At 48.4% G+C, this 26833-nt stretch overlaps 1 protein-coding gene across 10 annotated transcripts in view; it reads left to right on the top strand.

The window, feature by feature from the left end:
- Positions 1-13884, top strand: part of SPECC1 (sperm antigen with calponin homology and coiled-coil domains 1) — a 282425-nt gene extending 268541 nt beyond the window's left edge. For all 10 annotated transcript variants that reach the window (XM_049638057.1, XM_049638054.1, XM_049638051.1 and 7 more), the window contains 2 exons: positions 1351-1410; positions 10663-13884. In XM_049638057.1, coding sequence (XP_049494014.1) covers positions 1351-1410; positions 10663-10752 — 150 coding nt within the window. In that variant the 3' untranslated portion in view covers positions 10753-13884. The remainder of the gene's footprint in view (positions 1-1350; positions 1411-10662) is intronic.
- Positions 13885-26833: the final 12949 nt, after the last annotated feature.

Raw genomic sequence — 26833 nt, forward strand, 5'->3', positions numbered from 1 at the left:
CGCAGATCAACAGCTTTCCCAGGCCCTGACCACACACCGGTACAAGACATGTGTAGCCTTGTCTGAGTGTTTTTCTGTGACCTGGTACCTAGAGCAGAGAGTTTGCTTCAGCGTCAGGGCAGGAAGCAGATGTGCACCCAAGGACAGAGGGCAGAGGCCACGAGGAAATGGAAAAACAGATAAAAATATGTATAAAATCCAAATGTGGGGCGCCTGGGTGGCTCAGTCAGTTGAGCGTCTGCTTCTTGATTTCGGCTCAGGTCATGATTTCATGGTTCGTGAGATCGAGCCCCATGTTAGGCCCTGAGCTGACAGCGAGGAACCTGCTTGGGAGTCTCTCTCCTGCCCCTCTCCCACTCATGCTCACTAGCGTGCTCTCTCTCTCTCTCTCTCTCAATATAAATAGATAAACTTAAAAAAGAAAAAAAAAAGATTCTCTCTCTCCCTCTTGTACACGCATGCACTCTCAAAAAAAAAGTCACCAAAAAAGAAAACAAATATAAAATTTTTTATTTAAAAAATTTTTTTTCAATTTATTTATTTTTGAAAGAGACAGAGCATGAGCGGGGGAGGGGCAGAGAGAGAAGGAGACACAGAAATGTGAAGCAGGCTCCAGGCTCTGAGCTGTCAGCACAGAGCCCAACATGGGGCTCGGACCCACAAACCGTCAAATCGTGACCTGAGCTGAAGTCGGATGCTTAACAGACTGAGCCACCTAGGTGCCCCAATATGAAAGTTTTTTTAATCTAAAGGCATAAAGTCACAAAATTCTACTGGGGAACATAAAACATGAATAGTCACAGAAACATTACACTCTCGATCATATTTAACACATCAATTTAATTAAATTGTAACATAATCCTAATGATTCTCAAATGAATTATGGAGAGGAGGAGGCATGCTAAAGTGATTCTTAAGTCCATCCAGGCGAGGAAACAGCCGGGAGCAGCCAGAAAGCGTCTCAAAAAGAAGCTACAAATTGTGGAACAGTACCTTCAGAATTCTAGGGGAAAATGACATAGCACATTAATTAAACAACAGTTGATACGCAACAGAATATGTATGTCATGAATCGTGACAAAGTAAAAAATCACACAGATTTACCTTTGATAGTCAGAAATAATCAATAATGTCATTTTTAGTACCAATTACAACCTGTCAGTCTTTTTTTTTCTTAGATTGAAACTATTGTTTGAATATTTGACCTAAAATTTCGAGTGTTTTGTAATAGTAGATAATCTGTATGGGAGCGTCGTTTAGTGTTCTTTCCTAACAAAAGCTATTTATTTTTATTTTTTAAAAGCTATCTATTTTTAGTTGATAATACCAGTTTCTGTCTTTTTAACCTAGAAAAGAAATCTCTTGTTGGCATTTGAAGCAGCTGAAAGTGTGGGCATCAAACCCAGCCTGGTAAGTATCCTATTTTGTATCCTTGTGATATTTTATTCTACCTGTAGGAGAAAGAACGTTATGCCATCTACTACACAATTTCTTACAGAATATTAAAATCCATTTGCTGAAGATTTGTTACTCACGATCCCTAACATGTAAATATCCAGTTGGTCTGACCACATACGATTTAGAGGGTTTTCAAAGATTTCGTTGTGGCTAAATTTCATTTCTGGAAGCACAGTGGACTGAATTATCATTAAAGCCCTCTTGAAATCCGGTAAAATTTGATAAAATGTAATTAAAAAAAATATCAAGACGTAGTTGAGGTCTAAAAAAAGAATGGGAAATCACCAGATGTCATAGATTCAAAGAGAAGTGAAAACCAGAACCATGAGGCATGAGCCGAGACTGTGACAACCCTCAGAAGTAGGCCTGGGGGCGTCGGTGGAGGGGTCACAGGAAACGGGTACCTAATGGATATAGGTTTCACTTAAATGCCAACACAGGAACAAGAAACAAGGCTCCGAGCTCCCATAAACGGGACATTAGTACTGAGACCCTTGCACAAAACCAAGGCTCACAAAGTAACATTCTTCTCAGTGAAGGGGAAAATAAAAAACCCTGCCTGGCAGTCTAGGCAGGAAGCTTGGTCTCCACCTGATTTGTTTTTTTTGTTGTTTTGTTTTGTTTTTGGTAGCCAGAAAAAGGAAAATCTATAAGAAAAGAAAACTGGGCCAAATGAGGTTTGGAGTGCAAATTTATAATATCTGTGCTACAAGATAGTTTATGCTGCCTGAGGCAGGAAGCTCCTGGCTTAGTAGTACAATGGCCACTGAGAATACATTCACAATCCAAAATTACAAAACACTCAAGAAAGTGAACTAGCTGAGCTAGTCAGTAGACAGAGCAAACAAGAGGATCATCTACCAGAGCTTGGGATAATAAAACAATAAGAAAGCGACTACAGAAGGCTATGTTTGCGAATATTAAAGAGATAAAAGAGGGGGGGTGCCTGGGTGGCTCAGTCTGCCAGTTAAGTATCCAACTCTTAGTTTCAGCTCAAGTCATGATCTCACAGTTTGCAAGTTCGAGCCCTGCATCAAGCTCCCAGCTGACAGTGCAGAGGCTACTTGGGACTCTCTTGGTGTCTCTCTCTCTCTCTCTCTCTCTCTCTCTCTGCCTCTCCCCAACTTACACATGCTGTCTCTCTCATTCTCAAAATAAATAAACTTAAAAATAAAGAGACAAAAAGAGAACAAAAATCACAAGGGGGCATCTGGGTGGCTCAGTCAGTTAAGCGTCCAACTCATCCTTTCGGCTCAGGTCATGGTCTAATGGTTCTTGAGATTGAGCCCCGCATAGGGCTTTGTGCTGAGAATGCAGAGTCTGCTTAGGATTCTCTCTCTCCCTGTCTCTCTGCTCCTCCCCCACTTGTTCTCTCTCTCAAATAAATTTTTTTAAAACTCATAAGGAAGAAGCATAGTACTATAAAAAAAGATTTGGGGAAAGATTCAAGTGAAACTTGTAGAAGTAAAAATTAGGAATTAAAAAAAAAAAGATGGGGCGCCTGGGTGGCTCAGTTGGTTAAGCGGCCGACTTCGGCTCAGGTCACGATCTCACAGTTCATGAGTTCGAGCCCCGCGTCGGGCTCTGTGCTGACAGCTCAGAGCCTGGGGCCTGTTTCAGATTCTGTGTCTCCCTCTCTCTGACCCTCCCTCGTTCATGCTCTGTCTCTCTCTGTCTCAAAAACAAATAAACGTGAAAAAAAGAAAAAAGAAAAAACCCAGTCGGGTTGAAAAACGGATTAGATACAGCAGAAGAGAGAACTACTGGACTGGAAAATAGAACTAAGGAGGTTCCCAGAACATAAAACAGACATTTAAAAAATGGAAAATATAATAGAGAGGTTTTATTAGTTAGTATGTATTCAGAATCAAGAAATGGAAAACCAACTAACAGTTGCTTAAACCATAAAGATGTTAATTTTATTTTCTAATGAGAAGTCCAAAAGCAGTTTCAGGATTGGTTCACTACTCAGTGTTATAATCAAGGACCCCAGAGTGTGTTTTGTCTACACTCTACCATCTTGAATCTATTACCTCATTGTCCCCATGTCCTCTGTGGCTGAACATGGCTGTCAAGCTCCAGACATCACTCCTATCTGCAGGGCAAGAAGGGGAGTGGGATGGACTAGAGCAAGTGCCTCCTGTCTTCCCCCCTTTGATTAGGAAATCAAAAGGCTTCCCGGAGTCCCTCCAGCTTGCTGGCAGGACTCTGTTCCATGGCCACCCCGGCTGCAAGGGAATTTGAGAAAGTAAACAGTGAATGTTCTCCATTCCCATCAGCTGGAAATCTACAAGGGAGAGGGGGGTTGGTAACGGCCATTAGATTAACCAACGGATAGTGTCTGTCACTGACCTTAAGAGAGTGGAAGATAAAATCAGATAATTTCCAAGTCCCATGGCCAGTGGGAATTCCAGAAGAGGAAAGAAAGAGTGGGAGAGAAAATATTTGAAGCAATGGTGCCTGAAATTTTCCCAGAATGATGAAAGACCACAGATTCTTGGTCTCTAACAAGATGAATCTAACAAGATGAATCTCTAACAAGATGAATAATACAAAAGACCCATCTAGACACATCATAACGGAAGGAGCTGCGTAAAAAGTAAAACGAGGACAGGTAATCTATAAATAATTTCTACTAGCCAATAATAAAGAAGACACCTTAGGAGAGGTGCATGGCAACTCGTGCATGGCTAATAAACACTTAAAGAGGTGTTCAGTCTCATCAGTGATGGGGAAAACCCAAGTGGAAATAACAGAGACAGTTCTGCAGCCAGCAGAGTATGAAGGGAGTCTGAGAAATGGAAAAGCGAAAACACAGCAATCATAGAAATTTCAGTACTATGAACAAAGTTACGCCAATGCGTTTAAATCAGAACGGACAGTTTTCTAAACAAATATAAATATATTTCTTCAAATACTAAATGTAACTATTTCTCCAAAACTCACTCAAAAAGAAGTAGAACTTCAACCATGAAAGAAATTGAATTCATTGTTTAAAAAATGTAGTCGCGGAGCGCCTGGGTGGCTCAGTCGGTTGAGCGTCCGACTTCGGCTCAGGTCACGATCTCGCGGTCCGTGAGTTCGAGCCCCGCATCGGGCTCTGGGCTGATGGCTCAGAGCCTGGAGCCTGCTTCCGATTCTGTGTCTCCCTTTCTCTCTGCCCCTCCCCCGTTCATGCTCTGTCTCTCTCCGTCCCAAAAATAAACAAACATTAAAAAAAAAAATTAAAAAAATAAAAAATATAGTCGCGCACACACAAAAATGCCAGTGAGCCCAAATTATACAAAACTTTCTACAAGAAACAGATGTCCCTATCCTATAAATTAAAGGCTAAAGAATTTAGAAAGGAGGGGACATACATGTCGGGCCAAGATGGAGGAACGGGAATCTGATTTATCTTCCCTTCTGAAACACTGAACAGCTAACAAGTAACAACAGATAATTAATGCGGGGAATCAAAGAAAAAATGCGAACTTGTTAGAAGATGATATCATACACAGAATGTTTTTCTCTGTAGTGTTGCAGCTAATAGTTGCTTCTTTTTTAATTTCACCTTTTTTCCCTATTTTTTTATCTGACATACTACAGAAGTCAGTGAAAGCTAGGAAGTGAATGAGATCATCTTGTCAAACTAACAGTCAGAGCCAATGGCTGCATTTTTACAGATGTCTGTGAGGAGATACAAGCATAATAATTAATTAATCTCAGAAGCATTTGGAGATGCTTGCGAGCCATTTAACTAGTTCGTGCCATCAACAAAACAGAAACTTCCTACATTATTAAACTTGCTCTTCGGTGTCTTGATGTGGATTGAAAAATAATCCTTAATTACACATGACACTTCTAAAATACATGCAGTCAGAATTGGCAGCAGTAAAAACCCCCAGGTCTTTGATAAAGGTCTCTTGTAAGATTAGTCAGTAAAAAGAAAGGAAGGAAGGAAGGAAGGAAGGAAGGGAGGGAGAAAGAAAGAAAGAAAGAAAGAAAGAAAGAAAGAAAGGAAGAAAGAAAAAATGCATTCTTTCTCAGCGACTTTCTCAGCCTAGGATAGAAATTTAGGCCACCACATGACAAGGGCGAGCCACTCCCCGTGGAACGAATAGATAAGAGAGGATGTGTGACATCACATTGCCATTACCGGAACAACAGCCAGAAGGTGTGTCCTCTGAGGACTGATGTGTTTGTATGCTGGTGAGGGGAGCACTCTCACGCTGAGTCATACAGTCTGTGACAGTGTTGCTTACCGAGTAAGCCACCCGGACAGTCACTACCCACGGAGGTTAGGAGGGGGTCATTACAACTCAGGCTTTGATGACGGTGTCTGAATGATTCTGTAGGCGTCAGCGAGCCTGCGCCGTAGTATAAACTTTATAAAGGATACTCAAAGAGTTCATCTGAGTTTAATAGCATGAAAAATTGCTTTTTCGCGTTTCCCATGCGCCAGGCATTTTCCATATGTTGACTCACTGAACCCTCTCAGAAGTCCTGTGACGACAGATGCTCCTTACAGGAAGGACAGTGAGGCAGGTGCTGTTCCGTAAAAGCTCACACAGTAGTGAATAGTGGAGGCAAGAGTCAAGGCAGGCCGGCCTTCTCCAGAGCCCACGTCTTAACCTGCCCCATGACCCTCCATCCAGGACAGCCGTGCCCACCTTTGGGTTCTTAGAGCAGCATTTACTCCTCGTACTATGTAGCACATGCTGTGTTATGTTGTGATGTGTCCGATTATAGGACTTCATCCCATCTCCCCAAGACCATGAGCTCCCAAGGGCAGGAAGCCCTGTCTTTTCAATTATTTTTATTGTGGTAAAATACGTATAACATGATCTAAGTGTCTTGTCACTTGGCCAATACCACACTGTCCTGATGAATACAGCTTTGTAGCAGCACCTGGGTGGCTCAGTCAGTTAAGCATCTGACAGCTCAGGTTATGATCTTGCGGTTCATGAGTTCAAGCCCCACCTTGGGCTCTGTGCTGACAGCTCAGAACTTGGAGCCTGCTTCAGATTCTGTCTCTCTCTCTCTTTCTCTCTCTCTGCACCTCTCCCACTCTCACTGTTTCTCTCTCTCTCTCAAAAATAAACATTAAAACAATTTTTTTAATTTTTTTAATTTATTGTCAAATTGACTTACAAAAATTTTTAATACAGCTTTTTAAACTGTGAAGTTAAGGGGCGCCTGGGTGGCTCAGTCGGTTGAGCAGCCGACTTCGGCTCAGGTCATGATCTCACGGTCCGTGAGTTCGAGCCCCGCGTCGGGCTCTGTGCTGACCGCTCAGAGCCTGGAGCCTGTTTCAGATTCTGTGTCTCCCTCTCTCTGACCCTCCCCCGTTCATGCTCTGTCTCTCTCTGTCTCAAAAATAAATAAATGTTAAAAAAAAAAATTAAACTGTGAAGTTAAGTCTTCAAACTTTATTCTTCTTTTTAGAATTTATTTGGTTGTCCTAGTTCCTTTGCTTTATAGATTTTAGAATCAGTTTGTCAATATCTACCCCCCAAAAAGACCTTGCCAGGATTTTGATTGGGATTATGTTGTAGCTATAGATCCATGAACATAGAATACTCTCCATTTATTTAGAGCTTCTTGATTTCTTTCATCAGTGTTTTGTAGTTTTCTGCATGTAGTGTTTTATAAACAAGTTTTCTGCATATAAATCCTTTTTAAAAATTTAGTGCCATTTAAATGGTTTGATTTGGTTTCACGTTTCAGTTGTCCATTGCTGGTATTTCGTAGGAAAGCTGTTGACTGAGATCTTGCTAAACTTGCACATTAGTTCCAGTGGGTTTTTTGGTAGACTCTTTGGAGTTTTCTACATCAACTATCATTTCATCTGCAAATAAAGACAGATTTAGTCCTGCCTTTCCAATCTGTATGCCTTTTGTTTCTTTTTCTTGCCTTATTGCATTAGCTACAACTTCTGGTACAGTGTCCAGTAGAAAAAGTGAGAGAAGGCATCCTTGCCTTGTTCTTTCCTCCTGATCTTACTGGGAGAGTGTTCAGGTTCTCCATTTAGTATGATGTCAGCTTTTGGTTTTTGTGCGTGTCCTTTATTAGGTAAAAGAAACGCCCTTCTACTTTTCTAGTCTTTTGCGTGTTTTTATCATGAATAGTTGCTGAATTTTGTGTACGGGCATACCTCATTTGTGCTTCCCTTTATTGAGCCTCACAGATACTGCATTTTTTGCAAATTGAAGGTTTGTGGCAACCCTCCATCAAGCAAGTCTGTTGGCATCATTTTTCCAACAGCCTTTGCTCACTTCCTGTCTCTGTGTCACATTTTGGTAATTCTCAAAGTATTTCAAGCTTTTTCATTGTGCAAGGGTCAAACGTACTTTGTGGGTTTTTTTAGACATATGCTATGGTACACGTAATAGACTACAGTAGTGTAACTATAACTTATCTGCACTGACAACTCAAAAAATTCATTTGACTTGTTTAAGCTATGTTTGCTTTATTGTGGTGGTCTCGAACCAAACCCACAAATATCTCCAAGGTTTATGTGTGAATGTTTTTTCTGCATCTGCTGATGTGATCATATGACTTTTCTTATTAAGTCTGGCAATAATAACAATGCTGACTTTTGGATGTTGAACCTCCCTTGCATTCCTGCTATGAACCCCACTTGATCACGATTCAGTTTGCTAATGTTTGTTAAGGACATCTGTGTTTGTGTTCATGTGAGAAAATCGATAGCTTTCTCGTTAAAGTCTTTGTCTGATTTGGTATTAGGGCAACACTGGCTCCAGAGAACGAGTGAAGAAGTGTTCCCTCCTCTTCTGTTTCCTGGAAGGGCATGTGTAGAATATCTTCCTTAAGTATCTGGCAGAATTAGCCAGTGAAACCATCCGAGCCTGGTGTTTTCCATTTTGAAAGGTTTTCAGCTGCTGATTCAAATACATGTCACACGTCCTCAGATTTCTGTTCAGGCGGCTTACTCGCCCATCCCCAGAAATGTGCCATAATTATTTCTCCAGATGTGTTCAAATGCGATGTTGACAATGTGCCAAAATAGAGTAATGTTACTATTGTTAGGTTCAGGCATGTGAGATAGTCTGAGTAAAGCTGTGAGCGTCGGTCCGACTCCTGTGTCCTCTCTGAGACACAAGACCCATCCTTGCCGTCACAGGGAGGGAGGCTTGTCATCTCTCTTGGTTCATAGGTGTGGCTTCCTTTCTCAGAACACCTCTCCTACCTCCTAAATGTCACACTCAATTTTTCTTTTTTTTTTAACTTTTAGAGTTTATTTATTTTGAAAGAGAGAGAACACGAGTGGGACAGGAGCAGAGAGAGAGGGAGAGAGAGAGAGAATCCCAAGCAGTCTCTGCGCTGTAAGCATGGAACCCAACACAGGGCTTGATCCCACGAACTGTGAGATCATATGACCTGAGCCGAAATCAAGAGTCGGACGCTTAACGGACTGAGCCATCCAGGCACCCCCAAGTCACACTCAATTCTTGATGGTTTATTTTCACTATCGCCATCTAAACAACCCTGCTATTGTGAGAAGCTTAGCTCTTCATGCATCAGTCTGTGTGCACAGTCCCGCCCACAGTAGTTTATGTAGAAGGAGACTTTTAATCCTTGTATTCTGTGAAAATTATGTTTTTAAATTGTTCTCAGTAGATCTGTCTATAATGTTCCACTCGCTGCCTTTTCACTCCTTTCCCATGACCAGAGAGAGGCTGATAATTTTTTAGCATAACCAGGAAGTAGAAATGGTCAAATATATTTAGGTGTTGTGGAAACAGGAAGTAAATGGCTGGTGACAGGCCTCAGTTCTGTCATTGCTCAAGAACAGATGTGCTCAATAAGTTCAACCTTGATTTTCCACGGCATCTCTACTCCTAGCTTTCCATCAGAGTCCTTGCCTACTACCCTCTTGTGACCACAAAAGAATCCAAATTCAGTCCCAAAGTGAATTTTCTAATACCTTGAGTGGCATATATTTCAGGAACATTTGGCTCAGCCATCCTGTCTGTCACTTTGTGGCCTCCTCTGCTCTTGCTGATAGCCTACTAAACAAAGGGACAAACAACAACGACAAAAACATTAAATGGTCTGACACCTGATTCTGATAAGACGCTGGTTGCATTCTCAACTGGTTCAAGGCTTTTGTGGCCATCCCATTCACGGGAATTCATCTCAAGGCATGAATTCGACAACTCCGCCCACGGAGGTGCTTACGGCAAAGTCTATAACCTGAAGAAGTGAGCGCACGCCCCACGGCGAGCATTAGATGTCGTGTGGATTATGGGGCAGCAGTCTCGTGGACTGTGTGCGCTCCCTCCCGTGACGGCCAGCGTCACGACACAGCAGCCCGTGAGATCGTGCATGGGAAGCATGAAGTAAAAAGGCTCAGAGCACACGATATGTCCACTCGATGGAAGCGTGGGAGAACACAGGGGTACCTGCAAATGTAACTTAGGGAAGTGGAAATTGTTTTATGATAATGGAATTATGGGTGACTTTCTCTTTGCAAAGCTTTTTTTTTTTTTAATTTTTTTTTTAACGTTTATTTATTTTTGAGACAGAGAGAGACAGAGCACGAGCAGGTAGGGGCAGAGAGAGAGAGAGAGAGAGAGAGAGCCAGATTCCGAAGCAGGCTCCAGGCTCCAAGCTGTCCGCACAGAGCCCGACGCGGGGCTCAAACTCACAGAGCCCGATGCGGGGACCGTGAGATCATGACCGAGCCAAAGTCGGCCGCCTAACCGACTGAGCCACCCAGGCGCCCCAAGAAAGCTTTTTTTTTTTTAATTTAAGTTTATTTATTTATTTTGAGAGCGAGAACAAGCAGGGGAGGCGCAGAGAGAGAGGGAGAGAGAGAATCCCAAGCAGGCTGTGTGCTGTCAGCACAGAGCCGGATGCGGGGCTCGAACTCACAAAACTGTGAGATCACGACCTGAGCCAAGAGTCAGATGCTTAACCAACTGATCCACCCAGGTGCCCCTGCAAAGTTTTCTTTAAGATGCTGTCATGTTCTTAAGATGAAAAGGGGGAGGAAGTCCTGTCTAATGTTTTTTAAAAGGGTCAGTATCTCCTGATTAGGAATAAAACACTTTTCTTTTAACTTGCCCACGCCTCCTGTCCATGCAGGTGGGGGGGGGGGGGGTTCTCCAGGCAGCACCAGCCCGGACCAGGCTCTGAGCCCCTTTGTGGGAAGGTGGTCTGTGGTGTCCCCCCGTGACCTCCTCCTCTTTCCCGCAGGAGCTCAGTGAGATGCTGTACACGGACCGGCCCGACTGGCAAAGCGTGATGCAGTACGTGGCCCAGATCTACAAGTACTTTGAGACGTAAACCCGGGAGGGCCCTTGAGCAGCCGCCCACCGCCCGCAGCCTGTCCTGGAGGCACCTGGTCACTTTGCACAGGCCCTGCTCTGTCCACCACCCTCAACGCTCGATCCGGGGGGGGCCCACACACAAATAAGAACGGAGCTGGGTTCCAGTGCATACCTACTTTTAATCTAGACGCATTTGGCGCGTAAGTTGGAAAGCCTTGCTCTCCCACGGGCCTCCCTCCTTCTAGACCTAAGGGTCCACGCCCAGGCTCACTCCGTGAGAACCGAGTAGGACATCTCCGGTCACACGCCACGACCTCACCCGTGGGCTGCGGAGCCTCACGACAAACAGCCATCTTTTCACTAAAACTCCTTCCTTTGGCCTTTAGAAAAACTTTGCCCCTGCCACCACCCACCGCCTCTGAAACCCACACGCTCATCAAAACACAAAAAGGACAAACACTCGCTCTGGAGCAGCTTGGAAAAACGCTCCAGCCCTACCTTTTGGGGGCCGTAACGCTTCCGTTCCAGATAACAGTTTTAACACCTAGAACCGGACTGAGCAGTTTAGATCTCGCTGTCACTTACTGGCGTCTTTGGGGGGAAGACAGAGACGCGCCAGCACGCAAAGCAGCCCGTGGGCGGTTTGCTGCGGTGGCCCGTGGGGTGGCCCGCAGAGAGAAGCGTGTGTCCGTCCGTGTGCGGGGACGCGGTCACGCTCCGAAGCCCCGGGCCAGGCAGTCCCCCGCGTGCTGGAAGGGACCCGTCGGCACCTGCCCGCCTGCTGTGTTTGCCCCGCGAGTCCACACGCCCGTGCACGCCCGCACACGTTTGCCCCAGGTGCCGAACCTAACAGGAAGCCCCCCGCGTGCGAAGCGGCCTGCGCCCACCCGGGTCTTCGTGTGTTTGCGCCAACAGGCTGAAGGGGTGCCGGGCGGACGGCAGGCGTCAACAGTATTCGAACTCTAGACTCCGCCTTCGGTATCTCCTCGGGCCCTTCACATCTGCATGGCAACAGCAAGCCCTGAGCGGTGGGCAGGGATGGCTCCATTTAGAAGTGAACCGTCTGCCATCCTGCCGTCACCCCTAGTGGCTGCAGAGGGCACTCCTCCCCGCGCGCCCCCCCCCCCCCCAGATCTTGCAGGGAGACCCACTGAGGACCGACCTGGCAGCTCCCTGGAGGCCGGTGGGGCCCACGAATGTGCATCATGTAGCACGTGAAGGCGTGGCTCACAGGGTAGTCAGGTGACCTCGGTGCCTGCCACCTGCTGATGCAAGTGATTCCTCCCCACCGCCCCCAAGGGCCGTCCCTGTGTCAGTCGCTGGGACCTCCCAGTGTCATTCTACAGTAAATCTCTGCAGAGAGTCCGCCCCTCACTCTCAGGCTGCCACACCTGCCTGCTTACCTGTCCTCCTGTGTGGCCCTAGATCAGGATCTCCTGCGGAACGTGTTCAAAACGCACCCTCCTGGCCTGCCCCATCCATCGAACCAGGGATGTCTTCTGTATGTTTCCAGAGCTCCCCTGACAGCCACGGAGAGGAGAGAAGGCCTTTCCTCTTGCTCCTCAGGGCAGGGCGGTGAGTGGCATCTGAGGTCTCTCCGGAGCAGTTTGGGGAGGATGACGTTGTCAGTGGCTCTTTTGTTTTCAAATGGAAATGGAGGCACAGTCTGAGCAAATTTACTTTACTCCTTCCTGAGGAGCGTATCCAAATGGAAGGGATTCCCTGTGTGGCTCCACGCATCTGTCTTTTGTTGACATAACAGGCATTTCCATGACCTCCAAGCCTCTGCCTTGCTCACCCTTGCAGTGGGGAAAGGTTAGTATCCCGAGTATCGGGTTGAGCTCTCGGTTGTCGTGTTTGATCTGGGATTACTTCGGGGTTTTGTGTGGGAGAGGCCGAAGAGGTCTAGGGATACCTGGAGGGGGTGTTTAGCATTACTGGGCCCTGTTTTTAGTGATTACAGTAAATGAGTCCGATGATTCAGCTCTGGGCGAAGCAAGGTCTATGCAGGGGTGACGTTGCCGTTTCTTCTCCTCCAACACTGGAGCCTGCTCCCTTTAGCTGAAAAAGAAAGAAAGAAATGTCCTATGAAAGAAAGGCCATGTGCCATTTATTTTTGTAACTCAAAGAACCTCCTTGACTACCATTTTCTTTGCCAGTGGGCACGCTTCCAGAAGAGGAAGCCTGGTGGTGCCTGGGGGGCAGGTCTGGCCCCGCAGGGTCCTTCGAGGGGGACCGGGCCTTCCAGCACTCGCAGAGCCTCAGACCGGGGCAAGCTGTCCCCGCCCCAGTGCTGGGCCACCGGATGGGGATTTTAGACCCATTTTTAATTGCCCCAGCAGAGTGGAGGAGTTCTTCAAAGACTTAAAGCCGAGTCCACGGGTTCGTTCGCTGGGAGATCTTTCGTGGACGTGAACTCTAGCTGCCTGATGGTGGTGCCCCAGCCCCTGCTCCCCGGGGCAAGCATATTCTGAGGAACCAGGCGAACGCCCACTTCCCTTCCCACCCTAGTCCCTTCTCACTTCAGAAATGACGTTAGTCTTGGGTTTTCGTTCTTCATTCAGCCGTTGTGTTGTAGCTTTGGTTGAGAGTTTCCCGAAGCGGTGAGCCATGCGGCGGTGACGAACGTTCATCTGCGGTGTTCTCTTCCCCCGCGGAAACCTGTGTTCCCTGAATCTCTCGGGGGAGGGCAGGCACTTCACCGGCCCGCGGAAGCCCGTGGAAGCCCGCGGAAGGAGAGGACTCGGCCCCCGTACACAAACCCATATGCCAAATCCGGCCGCGGCTCCTCCTGGCCCAAAGCTCGAGTGCCATTTTGAGGTGAACCACCAGTGACACGCAGTAAAAAACAGGACACAGCTACCTTTTTAAGAAGTACTTTTAAGTATCCCGTTTGCCCGAGTGCCCTGGATATGTCCCTCCTCCGACCCGGGCTAGACTGCGGCTAAGTCTACACCATCCTCGGCCGATCACTAATTTTAACTACATTAGTTGAATACAGTGGATACATCTGTGGCCTCGTTTCTAGAAAGAGCACACCCAGCACTGTCGGGACGTGACGTGCCAACGTAGACGTATTAACTATTAACATTTGGAAGTGTATGATGTACGACTGTGTCACATTTCTAATAAATATATTTTGTTTCTGTCCGATGGTGAATTTTTCCCGGTGACGTCTATGGTTGGCACTTTGTCGGAATGCCAAGCCTCGGTTCAGGCTAGCGGCTTCGTGTCCCTATTCCGTGTTGGGCCGTGGTCGCCCCCCCCCCCCCCCCCCCGCCCCAACTGAGCGGCTCTCTCTGGCGTTACTGGAAGTTGCCAGAAAGGACTGGGGTCCTGATGGCTCTTCCGCCTCCCTCCATTCACGGCAAGAGGGCTGCGACCACAGTCTCCTGTGAAAGTCACCCCCCTGGGGCCGCGCAGATGAGCACAGCACAGGCGCCCGCACAGGCCGCCCCCACTCAGCGCACGGGTCCTGGAGACCACAGGAGGCAGTTGTACCAAGGTTGAGCAGGCAGAGCCCGTATGAACTCTAACAGACCCGAGTCGTCTGTGTGTCCAGACCCTGGTGCACTGTGCGTGCCGAGGCATCAGGTGACACGTGGCTCTTTGGGCATCATCAGAGGCCACCGTTCCCTGGTGTCTTAGACGACCAGCCCCTCCCACAGGAGAGGAAAAGGGAGGCTGCCCGCCCTCGAGAATCTTTACTTCTCCCTCCCCTTCCAAGGAAGTTCCACTGTCACTGGCCTTTGTCTCCTGAGGGACTCTCCCATCTTGTCAGAATCGCACAGTCTCTGATGAGGGCTTACCACGCACCGAGCCACGACGCCAGGCACGGCTCATTCTCCTCCGTGGGCTGTCAGGCGATGGGAGAAGATGCCAGGTGATTATGCACAGCCACCTGCGGCCACTCAGTCTGCACACACACACACACACACACAGGCATCAGACAGATGACCAGCATCTCAACACTTGCAAATCGATCCCTCCCAAAGTTTGGGGAGCCTGGCCCCTCTGTGAATGAAGCACATGCCCCAATGTTCATGTCCTGAGTATTGACGTAGCCCATATGCATTGAGTCAGGGTAACAGGCAGGAGGCTCCACGGGGCCTCTGTTGTCACACAGTCAGTGGTCCTGGTTTTCCGCAGCCACAGAGGACCCAGAACCACAAGGCCGTGGGCCCCACTGGTGCACAGCCGGCCCCCTTCTCTGCTCCAGATGTTTTTTTATAATTTTTTATTATTTTTTTGAGAGACAGAAAGACAGAGAGCAAGCAGGGGAGGGGCAGAGAGAGAGGGAGACACAGAATCTGAAGCAGGCTCCAGGCTCGGAGCTGTCAGCACAGAGCCTGACTCGAGGCTGGAACTCACAGGCCACGAGATTATGACCTGAGTTGAAGTTGCTGCTTAACCCGCCGAGCCACCCAGGCACCCCAGGATAAATCAGTTTTGATTAATTGGTGGAAACATCCAGCTACCAGGAACTCTTTGTTTCAGTTTGGAATTCCTCTTTGAACCCAGGGGACAGACACCTCGGCACCTAGCTGGGTTTCTGTGCTGCAGCTGGTCTCACAAATGGCCATTTCTAGCATTTTCCAACTTGGTGGTAAAAAAAATCCCAGAACTACATATGGGAGAACCCTGGGGAGAAACTTGAAACCTGAGAGTCAGAAGATCGTCGGTTTTCCTTCTTTGCTGGCATTAGGCCCATTCTGGTGAATAAGAGGACACACGTTTCCAAGCAAAATCTAGCCTCCCCGATTCTTTAAATGAATGCAATCTAACTTAACCCACCTGCCCTACCAAAACCTCAGTGAGATTTTTCTAGATTGTAAAAAATAAGCCGTAAAGAGATCTGGCCTGGACATCTGAAAGGGTTGGCCAAAGAGCCCCATCACTCCTCCCACTTGTCCATCTGGGTTACTATTTATACCGTTCCTTATACCACGTCCTTACCCTTGTATCAGAAACATGAAGCAAAACAGAAAATGGAACATGGGAAAAGTTAGCCTCAGCTTTCCTATATTGCTGCACATGACATCACCAGGCATAGCCACCTTGTGAAAAGTCTTGTCCTAGAAGACACCTTGCCAGAGAAGGTACCTTTCCTAAGAGGACAAGTCAAGGTCAGGGCCAAGGCAGAGTCTCAGACCTCCTTGGGCTGGGCGGACCTCACTGGGCTCTTCCAGTGGCCAGGAACAGACCCAGGCAGGCCACCCCAGACGGGGGTATCCTCATGGCCAAGGAAGGTGATCCACACTCAGTCCCGAAGAGGCATTTCAAACTCGCATTTAACGCCCGCAGAGTCGACCACGGGGAAATAAGGGTATGGGAGGCACCTGGGTGGCTCAGTTGGTTACGTGCCCAACTTTGGCTCAGGTCATGATCTCACAATTCGTGGGTGCAAGCCACACGTAGGGCTCTGTGCTGACAGCATGGAGCCTGCTTCAGATTCTCTGTCTCCCTCTTTCTCTGCCCCTCTCCCATTTGCTCTTTTTCTCTCTCTCAAAAATAAACATTTAAAAAGAAAAATAAGGCTTAAAAAAAAAAAAGCGTGACTCTTGCCACCTGCCATTCCAGCCGATGCTCATGTGCCCCAGAGCAAGTATGAGGCGTGGGACAGGTGGTGTTCCCTTCTACTGTCTTGGTTCCTGTGAGCGACCCATTGTGCGAGTGTCTCAGGACCTAATGCCACTTCAGTGTGTGAAGCTGTCTTTGTTTTTTGGGCTGCACTGCGGCCCCTAACCGCAAGCCAACTGTTTCAGCGGATCTCATTCCATCCCTGGAGGAAGACTCAACGGTGTTGGGCCCATTTGAGAGAGAATTTGTAGATGTCCAAGTGGGCAGCTTCTTTTTTGTTTTTTTAAGTTTATTTTGAGAGAGTAAGGGAGGGAGGGGCAGAGAGAAAGAAGGAGACAGAATCCCAAGCGGGCTCCACGCTGTCAGCACAGAGCCCGACATGGGGCTCGATGTCACGAACCATGAAATCATGACCCGAGCCGAAATCAAGAGTCAGACGCTCAACCGACTGAGCCACCCAGGTGCCCCCACGATGGTATCTTCTTACGGAGCTTCTCAAGGGTAACTTTGACAAAAAAAGATTTCCAACTTCTTTTTTTTTTTTTAAGTTTTTATTTATTTATTTTTTTGGTCACGTCTACACCCAACACGGGGCTCGACCTCACGACCCCAAGATCAAGAGTCACACGCTCTCCTGACTGAGCCAGCCAGGTGCCCTGAGACTTCCAGCTTCCATGCTGACACCTTCCAGATCCTAACACCTTAAAGAGGGTCGCCTCTGAAATTCAGGTCTGTGAGGGCCCAGGGAAACACTTACTGTGTGCCCCCTCCCAAGGCTGGGGTCCTAACGTGCTTCTGCCAGACTATTGTATTAGTCTCCCGTTGTTGCTGTAACAAGCCACCACAAACTTAGTGGCTTCACCCAGCACGAATCTATTATCGTACAGTTCAGGTCAGAGTCCGACACTAGTCTCACGGGGTTTAAATCAAGGTGTCGACGGGGCTGCATTCCTTTCTGGAGGTTTTAGGGGAGAATCCATTTCCTTGCCTTTGTCCGCTTCTCAAGGTCACCCACACGTCTTGGCTTGTGGCCCCTTTCCTTCGTCTTCAAAGCCAGCAACATAGATGGTCTCTCACCATTCCTCTGCCCCCAGGGCTCCCCTCTGATACTCTGCAGCTGGGAAGGGCGCTCTGACATAAGGACCCACGCGATTAGATTGGGCCAATCTGGGTAATCAGGCTCTTCTCTCCGTCCCTGGTTCCCAACCCTCGGTCCCCATCTGCACGGCGATTTCTGCTGGGTCAGGTAACGTATGCATGGGCTCCAGGGACTGGGGTGCGAACATCTTGGGGGGGGGGCCGTTTTTCGACACACCTCAGTCATCTTTGGTGGCTTCCCATTAACAACCAGTGAAATCTGTCTATATTTCTTAGTTCTAATTGCCAAGCTTGAAGAATCGGATTGACCTACCATTGGGCCTCCTCATCCTGCCTTTTGGTCACTGGTTTTCACACCAGATCCCTTCACGGGTCACTAACCCGCCAGTAGTTAGCTGCCTTTGTGGCAAGTGCCTGTCCTTGATGACTCGTCAGGGCAGGCGTCATGTGGGACCCGGGTGTCCTATGGGACCCACTTAAGAACGAGCTGAGCCTCTTGCAGACTAGAGCAGTCTCCCTGCAAATGCAGTGGTGAGCGGAACAGCTGGGTGCTGGCATGTTCCATGGGGTGTGAATCAGGATTCTCCTGCACGATCCCAGATTCACAGGTGATAGAGCCTTGCCCTCCTGTAGCCGGGAGCCCGGCACCAAGGAGGTGCTGGTTCGGAGGGCTTGGGACACCATTGCGTGAGGTACGTACAAGGCCATCTTGCCAAAGAGGAGACTGAGACACGGAAGGTTAAATAATTCGCCTGAGACAACTCAGCTTGGAGAAGGCAAAGCAAGAATTTGAACCCCAGCAGCCTGGCACCAAAGCCTACACGTCCAGCTCTCCGTTGATATGTCACCATCTGGCACCTGCCACGGGGAAGGAAGAGCATACTGGGGAGCGTGGGTCTTCAGAGTGATGCCATTTAGTGCACCTGCCGTGATTTATTACTTGAAAAGCAACGAGATATTTCCCGTCCCGTGAAGCTTAGCAATTAGTTCCTGCATCGAGACCTCAGATGCATCTTAGCCAAGAGGGAGTTTGTGCGTATATTTTTTCGATGGCACGCTAACCAGAGGCCACGACCTTTATGTTCAGAACGTCCACATTCGAGGACGGCTCGAAAGCCTTGCCCGGAACCCACCTCCAACCCTCTCAGCCTCTATCCCATTGGCCAAAATGGTGTCTCGTGGCCTCACCCATCCGGCCACCGGCCAAAGGGAATGGAGCCATCTTCCGTGACTTCTTAGGAATGGAGGAGGTCACCCTCCCTGACCCAGGGCACCCCCGCACCTGAACGAAAGTGGGAGCTCCGTCGGCCTGGGAATAGCGGGGGTCACCGAGTGGGTGCCACAACCGGCCGAAGCGATCGCACGGATTTTCCTCAGGAAGACATTGCCGGTGGGGACAGTGATGCCTTTCGGCAGCTCCAGACCCCCAAGGGATGCGTCCTCAGGGCTCCCTCAGAACAGCTCACCTGGAAGCAGGCGGGTGTGAGTAACAGCCAAGGCCACCAGGCACGGGCTGCACTTCTTCCCTCACAACCACCCGGGACGCGGGGGTCACTTGCAGAGGGGCCCAGAGGGGCCCGGTGGGGCAGGGATATTGACCCCAGGTCTGCTCTCAGGCCCTGCGCCACCACCCCCGACCCCCCACCCCACCCCCAGCGCTGCTGGCCGTGCTGAGCCGAGCGTCACAGACGGTGGAGACGAGCAAGATGCCTTGTAAAGGGTGGTCGGGGGCCAGGCATGAAATGGCCCCTCCTGACAAGGGATCCCCTTGCTGGGTGACAACTGGAGGGGCCGCACTGGGCCCTGGGGCAGCCTGCCTCGTCCAGCCCCCACCGGCTCTCCATTTCGAGAACGACCTTCCCCAGAGGCTGGTGCTGACAGGGGCAGGCCCTTATTTGGGGATTACTTTGGTCTTTTCCACAGGAATTGGAAAGAAGGCAGCACTTGGGGGTGTGGGTGGGCTTTGGAGGCCGTCCAGCGTCTGTCTGTCCCAGAGCTCCTGCCCAGAATTCTTTCTGCCCGAGCCTTGGTGACTGACCGCTTGTCCCTGAGTCCAGGAAAGGATGAGGGAGGTCTGTGTGTGCGGATGTGGAATGAGCGACCACCACGGCCTCTGTACCCTCCACTCCTGGGCAGGGGGGCTCCCGGCACCCCCATCACACAGGCCAAGGGGCGGCCCTCAGCCCCAGTGCAACTCTGTCATCACCATGTCTCCCATGCCACCCCCCATCCCCTCAAGGGACCCCGGGGCCTGCTCTCTCCTGGCTTTCCTCCTCCTTAGTCTCCTGTATAGGCCACCTTTCTTCAAAATTTCAAGAAGAAGATTTTGGGGGGCTGCCTGGGTGGCTCAGTTGGTTAAAAGCATCCGACTTTGGCTCAGGACATGATCCTGCGGTTTGTGAGCTCGAGCCCCGCGTCGGGCTCTGTGCTGACAGCTCAGAGCCTGGAGCCTGCTTCGGACTCTGTGTCTCCTCTCTCTGCCCCTCCCCCACTCACATTCTGTCTCTCTCTCACTCTCTGAGACAGAGACAGAGCCCGACATGGGGCTTGAACTCATGGACTTGGAGATCATGACCTGAGCCGAAGTTGGAGACTTAACCAACTGAGCCACCCAGGCACCCCTAGGCTACGGCTACCTTTCTTCCCGACACTTCAGGCTCCTCAAAAATCTTAGCTCAAACCTGTCCTCAGGTGGGGAGTTTGAGCCTTGTAGGAGGGAAGTGACACCTACGACATCTCGGGGCTGTGAGGCTTTTCAGGGCTTTTTCTCAGGGCTGCCAGGCGCTGATGAAGGGTTGAGGCGGCCTGATATGTAGGCCGGGTCGGATCCCTGGATAAAATACAGGACACCCCATTAAGTTTGAATTTCGAGTAAACAGTGGATAATTTATTTTAGCATAAATACATCTGCAATACGTAGGCCACACTTACATGTTTAAAGTATTTATTGTTTATCTGAAATTCCAACTCTGCTTGGGGTTTTGCTTTTTTAAAATTATTTGTTTTTTTAAGCCTCTTCTTTTTTTTAAGTTTATTTATTTATTTATTGAGAGAGAGAGAGTGCAGGGGAGGGGCAGAGAGAGAGAGGGAGACACAGAATCTGAAGCAGGCTCCAGGCTCCGAGCTGTCGGCACAGAGCCTGACACAGGGGTTGAACTCATGGACCTGGAGATCGTGACCTAAGCCGAAGTCAGACGCGTACGTGACTGGGTCACCCAGGCGCCCCGTCCACCTAAACAAGTTTTAACCCCCAAGTGAGCCAAACCAGATGGGGCCCTCGTCCGCCACTGGCGTCCAGGTTGGGTCCCTTCTTGGTCTTCAGTGGGAAGATTCTTTTCTGCTCTGTTCTCTGGGCGGCCGATGCAGGTACGGAAGTAAATGGCGGCTATGAACACGTGCATTTCAGGGCGGCGTGGGTTTCCCTCCCCTTCCCCCCCATCCTCCTCGGGAAGGAAAAGTCACATCGCAAGGTACAACCACAGTAGATCCTTGGAAGGGTCTTGTTTTAAATGCCTGGCGGCCTGTTCCAAGCCACATTCGGGGCCAGTTTGGGTTGTTTGACCCAACTTGTCCAGCCAAAGCTTTGCAGTCGGCGGAGTGATCTCTGCCTCCGCCCTCTGCCTGCCTGCCCCCTGCTCACCCTAGGGTCACCTTAATAAGATACGACTGTCTTCAAGAAGCATTCCCTTAGGGCCCCTGAGTGGCTCAGTCCCAGTTGAGTGTTCGACTCTTGATTTCGGCTCAGGTCCTGATCCCAGGATTATGGGATCGAGTCTCGAGTGGGGCTCTGCAGTGAGCGTGTGGAATCTGCTTAAATTCTCTCTCTCTCTCTCTCTCTCTCTCTCTCTCCTCCTCTGCCCTCCCCCTGCTCACATGCTCTCTAAAACAAAGCATTCCTTCTATCCTCCCGCCCGAATTAAATCGTGTCCCCCTGAAATAACCTCTCAACGCGGCCTTCACTTTTCCCCCGGGGCCACTGTCAGACGTACAACCATCCGGCCATGGGCGTTATTTGGGGGTTCATGCCTGTCCCCACCCCACCCTAGGACTACAAGATGTCCCAGGGCAGGGACCTGCCTTGTTGGTCAGATGCCGTATCTTGGCACCACACTTTTCAGCAGGAAATCGGGGGCCCGGGAGCCCAGGCACACTGGAGGCACTGAGAGTTGGGAGGTCCGGAGGTGGACACCAGGTATGGCAGGGCGAAGTCGGGGTGGAACAGGAAAGCCCTCGTGGGGGCGGGGGCGGCAGCCAGGAGGAGGCAACTGGCCGCTAGTTGAACACGTGGGAAGGGAAAGACCCACGTTCTCCAGCCATCTTCTGCAAAACCCTTCCTTCATGACGGGATTGGGTGAATTTGTTTAGACGAGATCGGACGCTTCACGGGGCCAGGATATTTTCACATTGTGGGAGCTTGAAATCCTTTAAGCCAGGGTTTCAGACCTGTTCCCCTAGGCCCAAGGACACAAATGGCACCTCACGGGTCTCAGAACACAGTTAGCAGCTGGGTACTACAAGGCCTTGTCAAGGTCTTTTATTTTGAAGGCTTAAAAGTTTTATTTGAGGTCTTAAAAAAATGTTGCGAATCCTACATTCCCTTCTTAACGTATCAGTGATAGTTTAGGAGAAAAGCGGGGACTTTCCCCATAAAGATCCTTGAGGAAAGTTAACAGGAAGGTTCATCATCTCATCGTAGAGATATCCTGTGTTGTGGAGAACCCACAGACGTGCCTGACCCCTCAGAGGCCGGGGGCCCGGCTGGAGAAGCACCGGGCCAAAAGGGTGAATCACAAATTGCGTGACGACAGGCATCTGGGAGCAGCGAATCAGGTACGACGGCTGTAACCGGTCTCCTCAGAGCCCCTTTCAACAGGTTTCTGGAAAGGTTCTCTCTCTGGAACTGTTTGTACCTGGCAACGTGGGAAGCCAACGCTGGACTCCAACCCCTCCCAGGTTGAGTCAGCGGGGAGCCCACAACACCCTCATCGTCCGTGGCCTGTGGACACAGATTCTCCCCTGCGGTCAATGTCTGCAGACGGTGCAAACTTGTTTCCCAGCAGAGAGCAGACAAGTAGAGCCAGGGGGGTTGGAGGGGCAGAGAGGGAGGGAGACACAGAATCCGAAGCAGGCTCCAGGCTCTGAGCTGTCAGCACAGAGCCTGACGTGGGGCTCGAACCCATGAACCGCGAGATCATCCGCGAGATCATGACCTGAGCCGAAATTGGATGCTCAACCAACTGTGAGCCACCCAGGTGCCCTGGTCCTGTTCACGATTTAAAGCAACAGGTGGCTGTTCCTCACCCTGCAGACCCTAAGCCTGTCCTGTGACAGCCAAGGTGTTAATGGAGTCACTGCCACCAGAAAAGGGCCCCTCTGAGTGGCTTTGACAGATGTCACCCCCCATCATCACCATCTCCTGTGAAATGAAAATTCTCCTGCCACAAAACCAGAAGCCGGGAGATTCATTTGCTATAATCATGCAGAGGTTATTGTTTTAAAGTGACAATTGTTTGGACGCCTGGGCGGCTCAGTCTGTCAAGCATCCGACTTCGGCTCAGATGGTGATCTCGCGGTTCATGAGCTCAAGCCCCACATCGGGTTCTGTGCTGAGGGTGCGGAGCCTGCTTGGGATTTTCTCTCTCTCTCTTTCTAGTACTCCCCCACTCATGCTCTCTCTCAAAATAAATGTTTAAAAATAAATAAAGTGACAATTGTTATTAAAATAGATGCTTAGTACAGAAAATACCAAAAAGCACAAAGAAAATAAAAATCTCTTGGCATCATAGAAAAAAATGGTTTACCAAAAGTAACAGGCTTTTGGTATTTTATTGGTGCACTGGTGCGCTTATATATCAGGATTAGGTTAAACTGCAAGGATTGAGACCTGAAAAATACGGTGTTAGACAAGAGGCTTATTTATTTCCCACAAACAAAGAAGTCCAGAGGTAAAAAGTCCAAAGATGATATGTTAGAGTCATAAAATCATCAGGGACCCAGGCTCCTTTCCACTTTGACATCCCTAAGGGGGTGGCATTTGCCTTCATGATCTAATATGGCTGCCGGAGTTCCAGTCATCACAACTGTATTCCAAGTGATAGGATTAAGGAAGACTGCCCTGTCCCTTTGGAGTCTTTCTAGAAGACCTGTGTAACATTTCCACTTATATTTATTTCGTTGGGCAGAATTTAGTCCTGTGGCTATACCTAGTTGCAAAAGAGGCTGGGAAATGTAATCTTTAGGTGAAGGCTAAAAATTGAGGCTCTGTGACTAAAGAGAAGGGAAGAATCAACATTGTGAAGGACCTAGACCATATATATTCTTTTGCATCTTAAAGCTTAATTCTTTGAATAAGTTCAAAATCTTATTTTTACTTCGCTCAAAAATTAAAAATTATGAAAAGGTGTACAGTGAAAAGTCTCCCAACCACACAGTCTCTTCTCCCCTCTCGAATGCACACTGATAACCATGTTATCAGTTATTTTGTATTTCTTTCCAAAGTGTCATGCATGTACAAGCAAATGTGAATGGTATCATATCTAACCCCCTACATGCCCACCCCCTCTTTTTAAAAAATGTTTAATGTTTATTTATTTTTGAGAGAGAGAGGGAGACAGAGGGCAAGCGGAGGAGGGACAGAGAAAGAGGGAGACACAGAATCCGAAGCAGGCTCCAGGCTCTGAGCTGGCAGCACCGAGCCTGATGCGGGGCTTGAACTCGCGGACTGTGAGATCATGACCTGAGCCAAAGTCGGACCCTTAAGCGACTGAGCCACCCAGGTGCCCCCAGCCCCACCCACTTTTAGCCCGAAAAAGTGGCACCCTGTGTACATTGTTCTGTGGCTTATTTCTTTTCCCTTAGCAGTGTATCTGGAGAGATTTCCCTGTCAATACATAGAGAGCATCCTCTCTCTGTGTCTGCTGTCTGATACTTTGCTGTATTGGGGCCACATAAATTATTTATCTAGTCCCCGAAGGGATGGCCATATGATCTATCCTCCAAACTGGGACACTTTGGGCAGTGTAAGTAGGGGGTCTCGATTATTAGTTACATGGAAGTTAAAGGTGTCAGCTCTCCCAAGCACCCTGGGACACAGGGCCCCCCACAGATACTGAGCATCAGCCTTGTCTACAGACCCAAGGCTCCATCCCATGAACCTCAAGATCATGACCTGGGCTGAAACCAAGAGTCAGACGCTTAACCCACCGAGCCACCCAGGTGCCCCAGGTTGTCTTCAGTCTTTTGCAATTAATTACAACAATGCTGTAGTTATTAATATACACGTATATCGATAGGTTCATCTGCGTAAGTTTCAAACGTGTAATTGCTGCCTTGAAAAGTACATGCATTTGTGCTTTGGATAGAAACTGCCAAATTGCCTCTGTAAGAGCTGGATGGGCTTCTGTCATCAGCAAGGAGGGAGGAGGTGTCTCTTCAACACAGCTTGGCCCACAGAGCGTGTTATGAGACCTTTGGATTTTTGCCCATCTGATAGATGAGAAGTGATATCAGAATTTCATTATAATTTGCATTTTATTCTGAATGAGGCTGACTATGCTTTAAATCCTATTCGTGTTTCTTTTTCTGTGAATTGTCTTCTCATATATCCTTCGCCACTATTCTTTACTGGGTGTTTAGAAATTGCACCTTGGAGCTTTTTTGTACCTTAAAGAGATGTCTGTGATTTGAGATGGAAATAGTTTCCCCGGCTGGTTGTTAGTCTTTGCTTTTGGTGTTTTGTCTTTGCCATGCAGGGTTTTAAATTTTTCTGTCTTTACTTTTTATGCATTTGGGTATTAAGTCAAAGCTTGAAAGTTCTTCCCTGGCCCAAGGTTATAAAGGAGCACTCCCAGGTTTTCCTCCAGAATTTTCATTGCTATATTTTAAACCCTGGGTGCATTTGGGATATATCATGGTATACATGTTGAGCATGAAATTATCTATGTTTTAGTAAGTATATTTAGTTTTTTTGAGAAAGAGAGAGTGAGCTCAAGCTGAGGAAGGGCGGGGGGGGGGGGGGGGGAGAGAGAGAGAGAGAGAGAGAGAGAGAGAGAGAGAGAATCTTAAGCAGTCTCTACGCCCAGCACAGAGCATGGGCTGCACAGACACGGGGCTCGATCTCATGACCCGTGAGATCACGACCTGAGCCAAAATCAAGAGTTGGACACTTAACTGATGGAGACACCTAGGCGCCCATATGTACTTTTTTTGACCATAATACAAGCTCATAGTTAGAAAGTCATAGTGTTTGTTTATTTATTTATTATTTATTTGAGCTTCCCCTGGGCATCATTAGCGAGTTTCCAGTCTTTTCAAAGCTGTTTTTCAGATTTACCTTCATATTTATAAATAGTAATGTACACAGCTCTGTATTCACTTTATCAGTTTTAAGCATGCTCCATTTCATGTTATGTGAGGATTTAAATCCTACACCCCCACCGCCATGTCCCTGTCGCTGTTGATGTGACATTTCACTGGGCAGCTGGTCCTGGCATTTGACCATGTTCTATTTCTGTTTTTAAAAGCGTTTTAACTTTTCATTTTTCAATAAATGACCTGAGTTAGTCATTGTAACCTCCTTTGTAAACATCTAAAAACCAGATACATTTGCAGGTAACGCCTGGTAGGGGAGAACCTAACACTGTCTTATTGGCTGAGATGGCTGGTTGCGTTTGTCTCTGAATAAGCAGTAGCCCGGTGTTTGTTTTCTTTACCTCAGTGCTTTTCAGCCTCGCATTTCTGAGCAACCCTAGATTCATCTGCAAATGTTCCCCATGGCTCCTCTGTGCCAGGCAGAATGCCAGGTGCTGGGGATACAATAGTGAATAAGGCAGACTCAGCCGGGGTCCTTTTGGAGTCACATTTTGGTAGGGGAGGCAGATGAGAAACAGAGGAATCTACAAGATGTCAGGTATTGATAAACATCAGGAAGAAAAGCAGAGCAGAGGGAGAAACTCTAGGGTGTCACTGGGGGCAGATGCTCATCTAGGAAGGATGGTCACAGAAAGCCTCTTTGAGTAGGTGACAAAACAGATACCTGAAAGATAGGAGAGGGAGCCATATGAAAATGGCAGGAAACGCTTGATGGATTGGGGGGGAACAGCATGTGCAAAGGTCCTGTGGCAGGAACATATGAGCTGTGTTGGGGTGGGAGCAGGGCAGAGCCGTGTGTGTGTGTGTGTGTGTGTGTGTGTGTGTGTTGGGTACATAGCAGGAAGGCCAGTGTGAGCAGCAAAATGTGTGAGACGGCTGGCTGGACGAAGTAGGTAGCTAAGAACCTCCCAGGCCTTTTCAGAACTAATTGGAGGGTTCTGAACACAGTCTAATTATATTCTTAAACATGCTCTTTGGAAGTCAAACAGAAGCGATCGTAGTGAGACAAAAGCATAAAAATAAAAATAAGTTAAAATAATAAAATAAAC

Source organism: Panthera uncia, chromosome E1, assembly GCF_023721935.1.
Source record: "Panthera uncia isolate 11264 chromosome E1, Puncia_PCG_1.0, whole genome shotgun sequence".
NCBI lineage: Eukaryota > Metazoa > Chordata > Mammalia > Carnivora > Felidae > Panthera > Panthera uncia.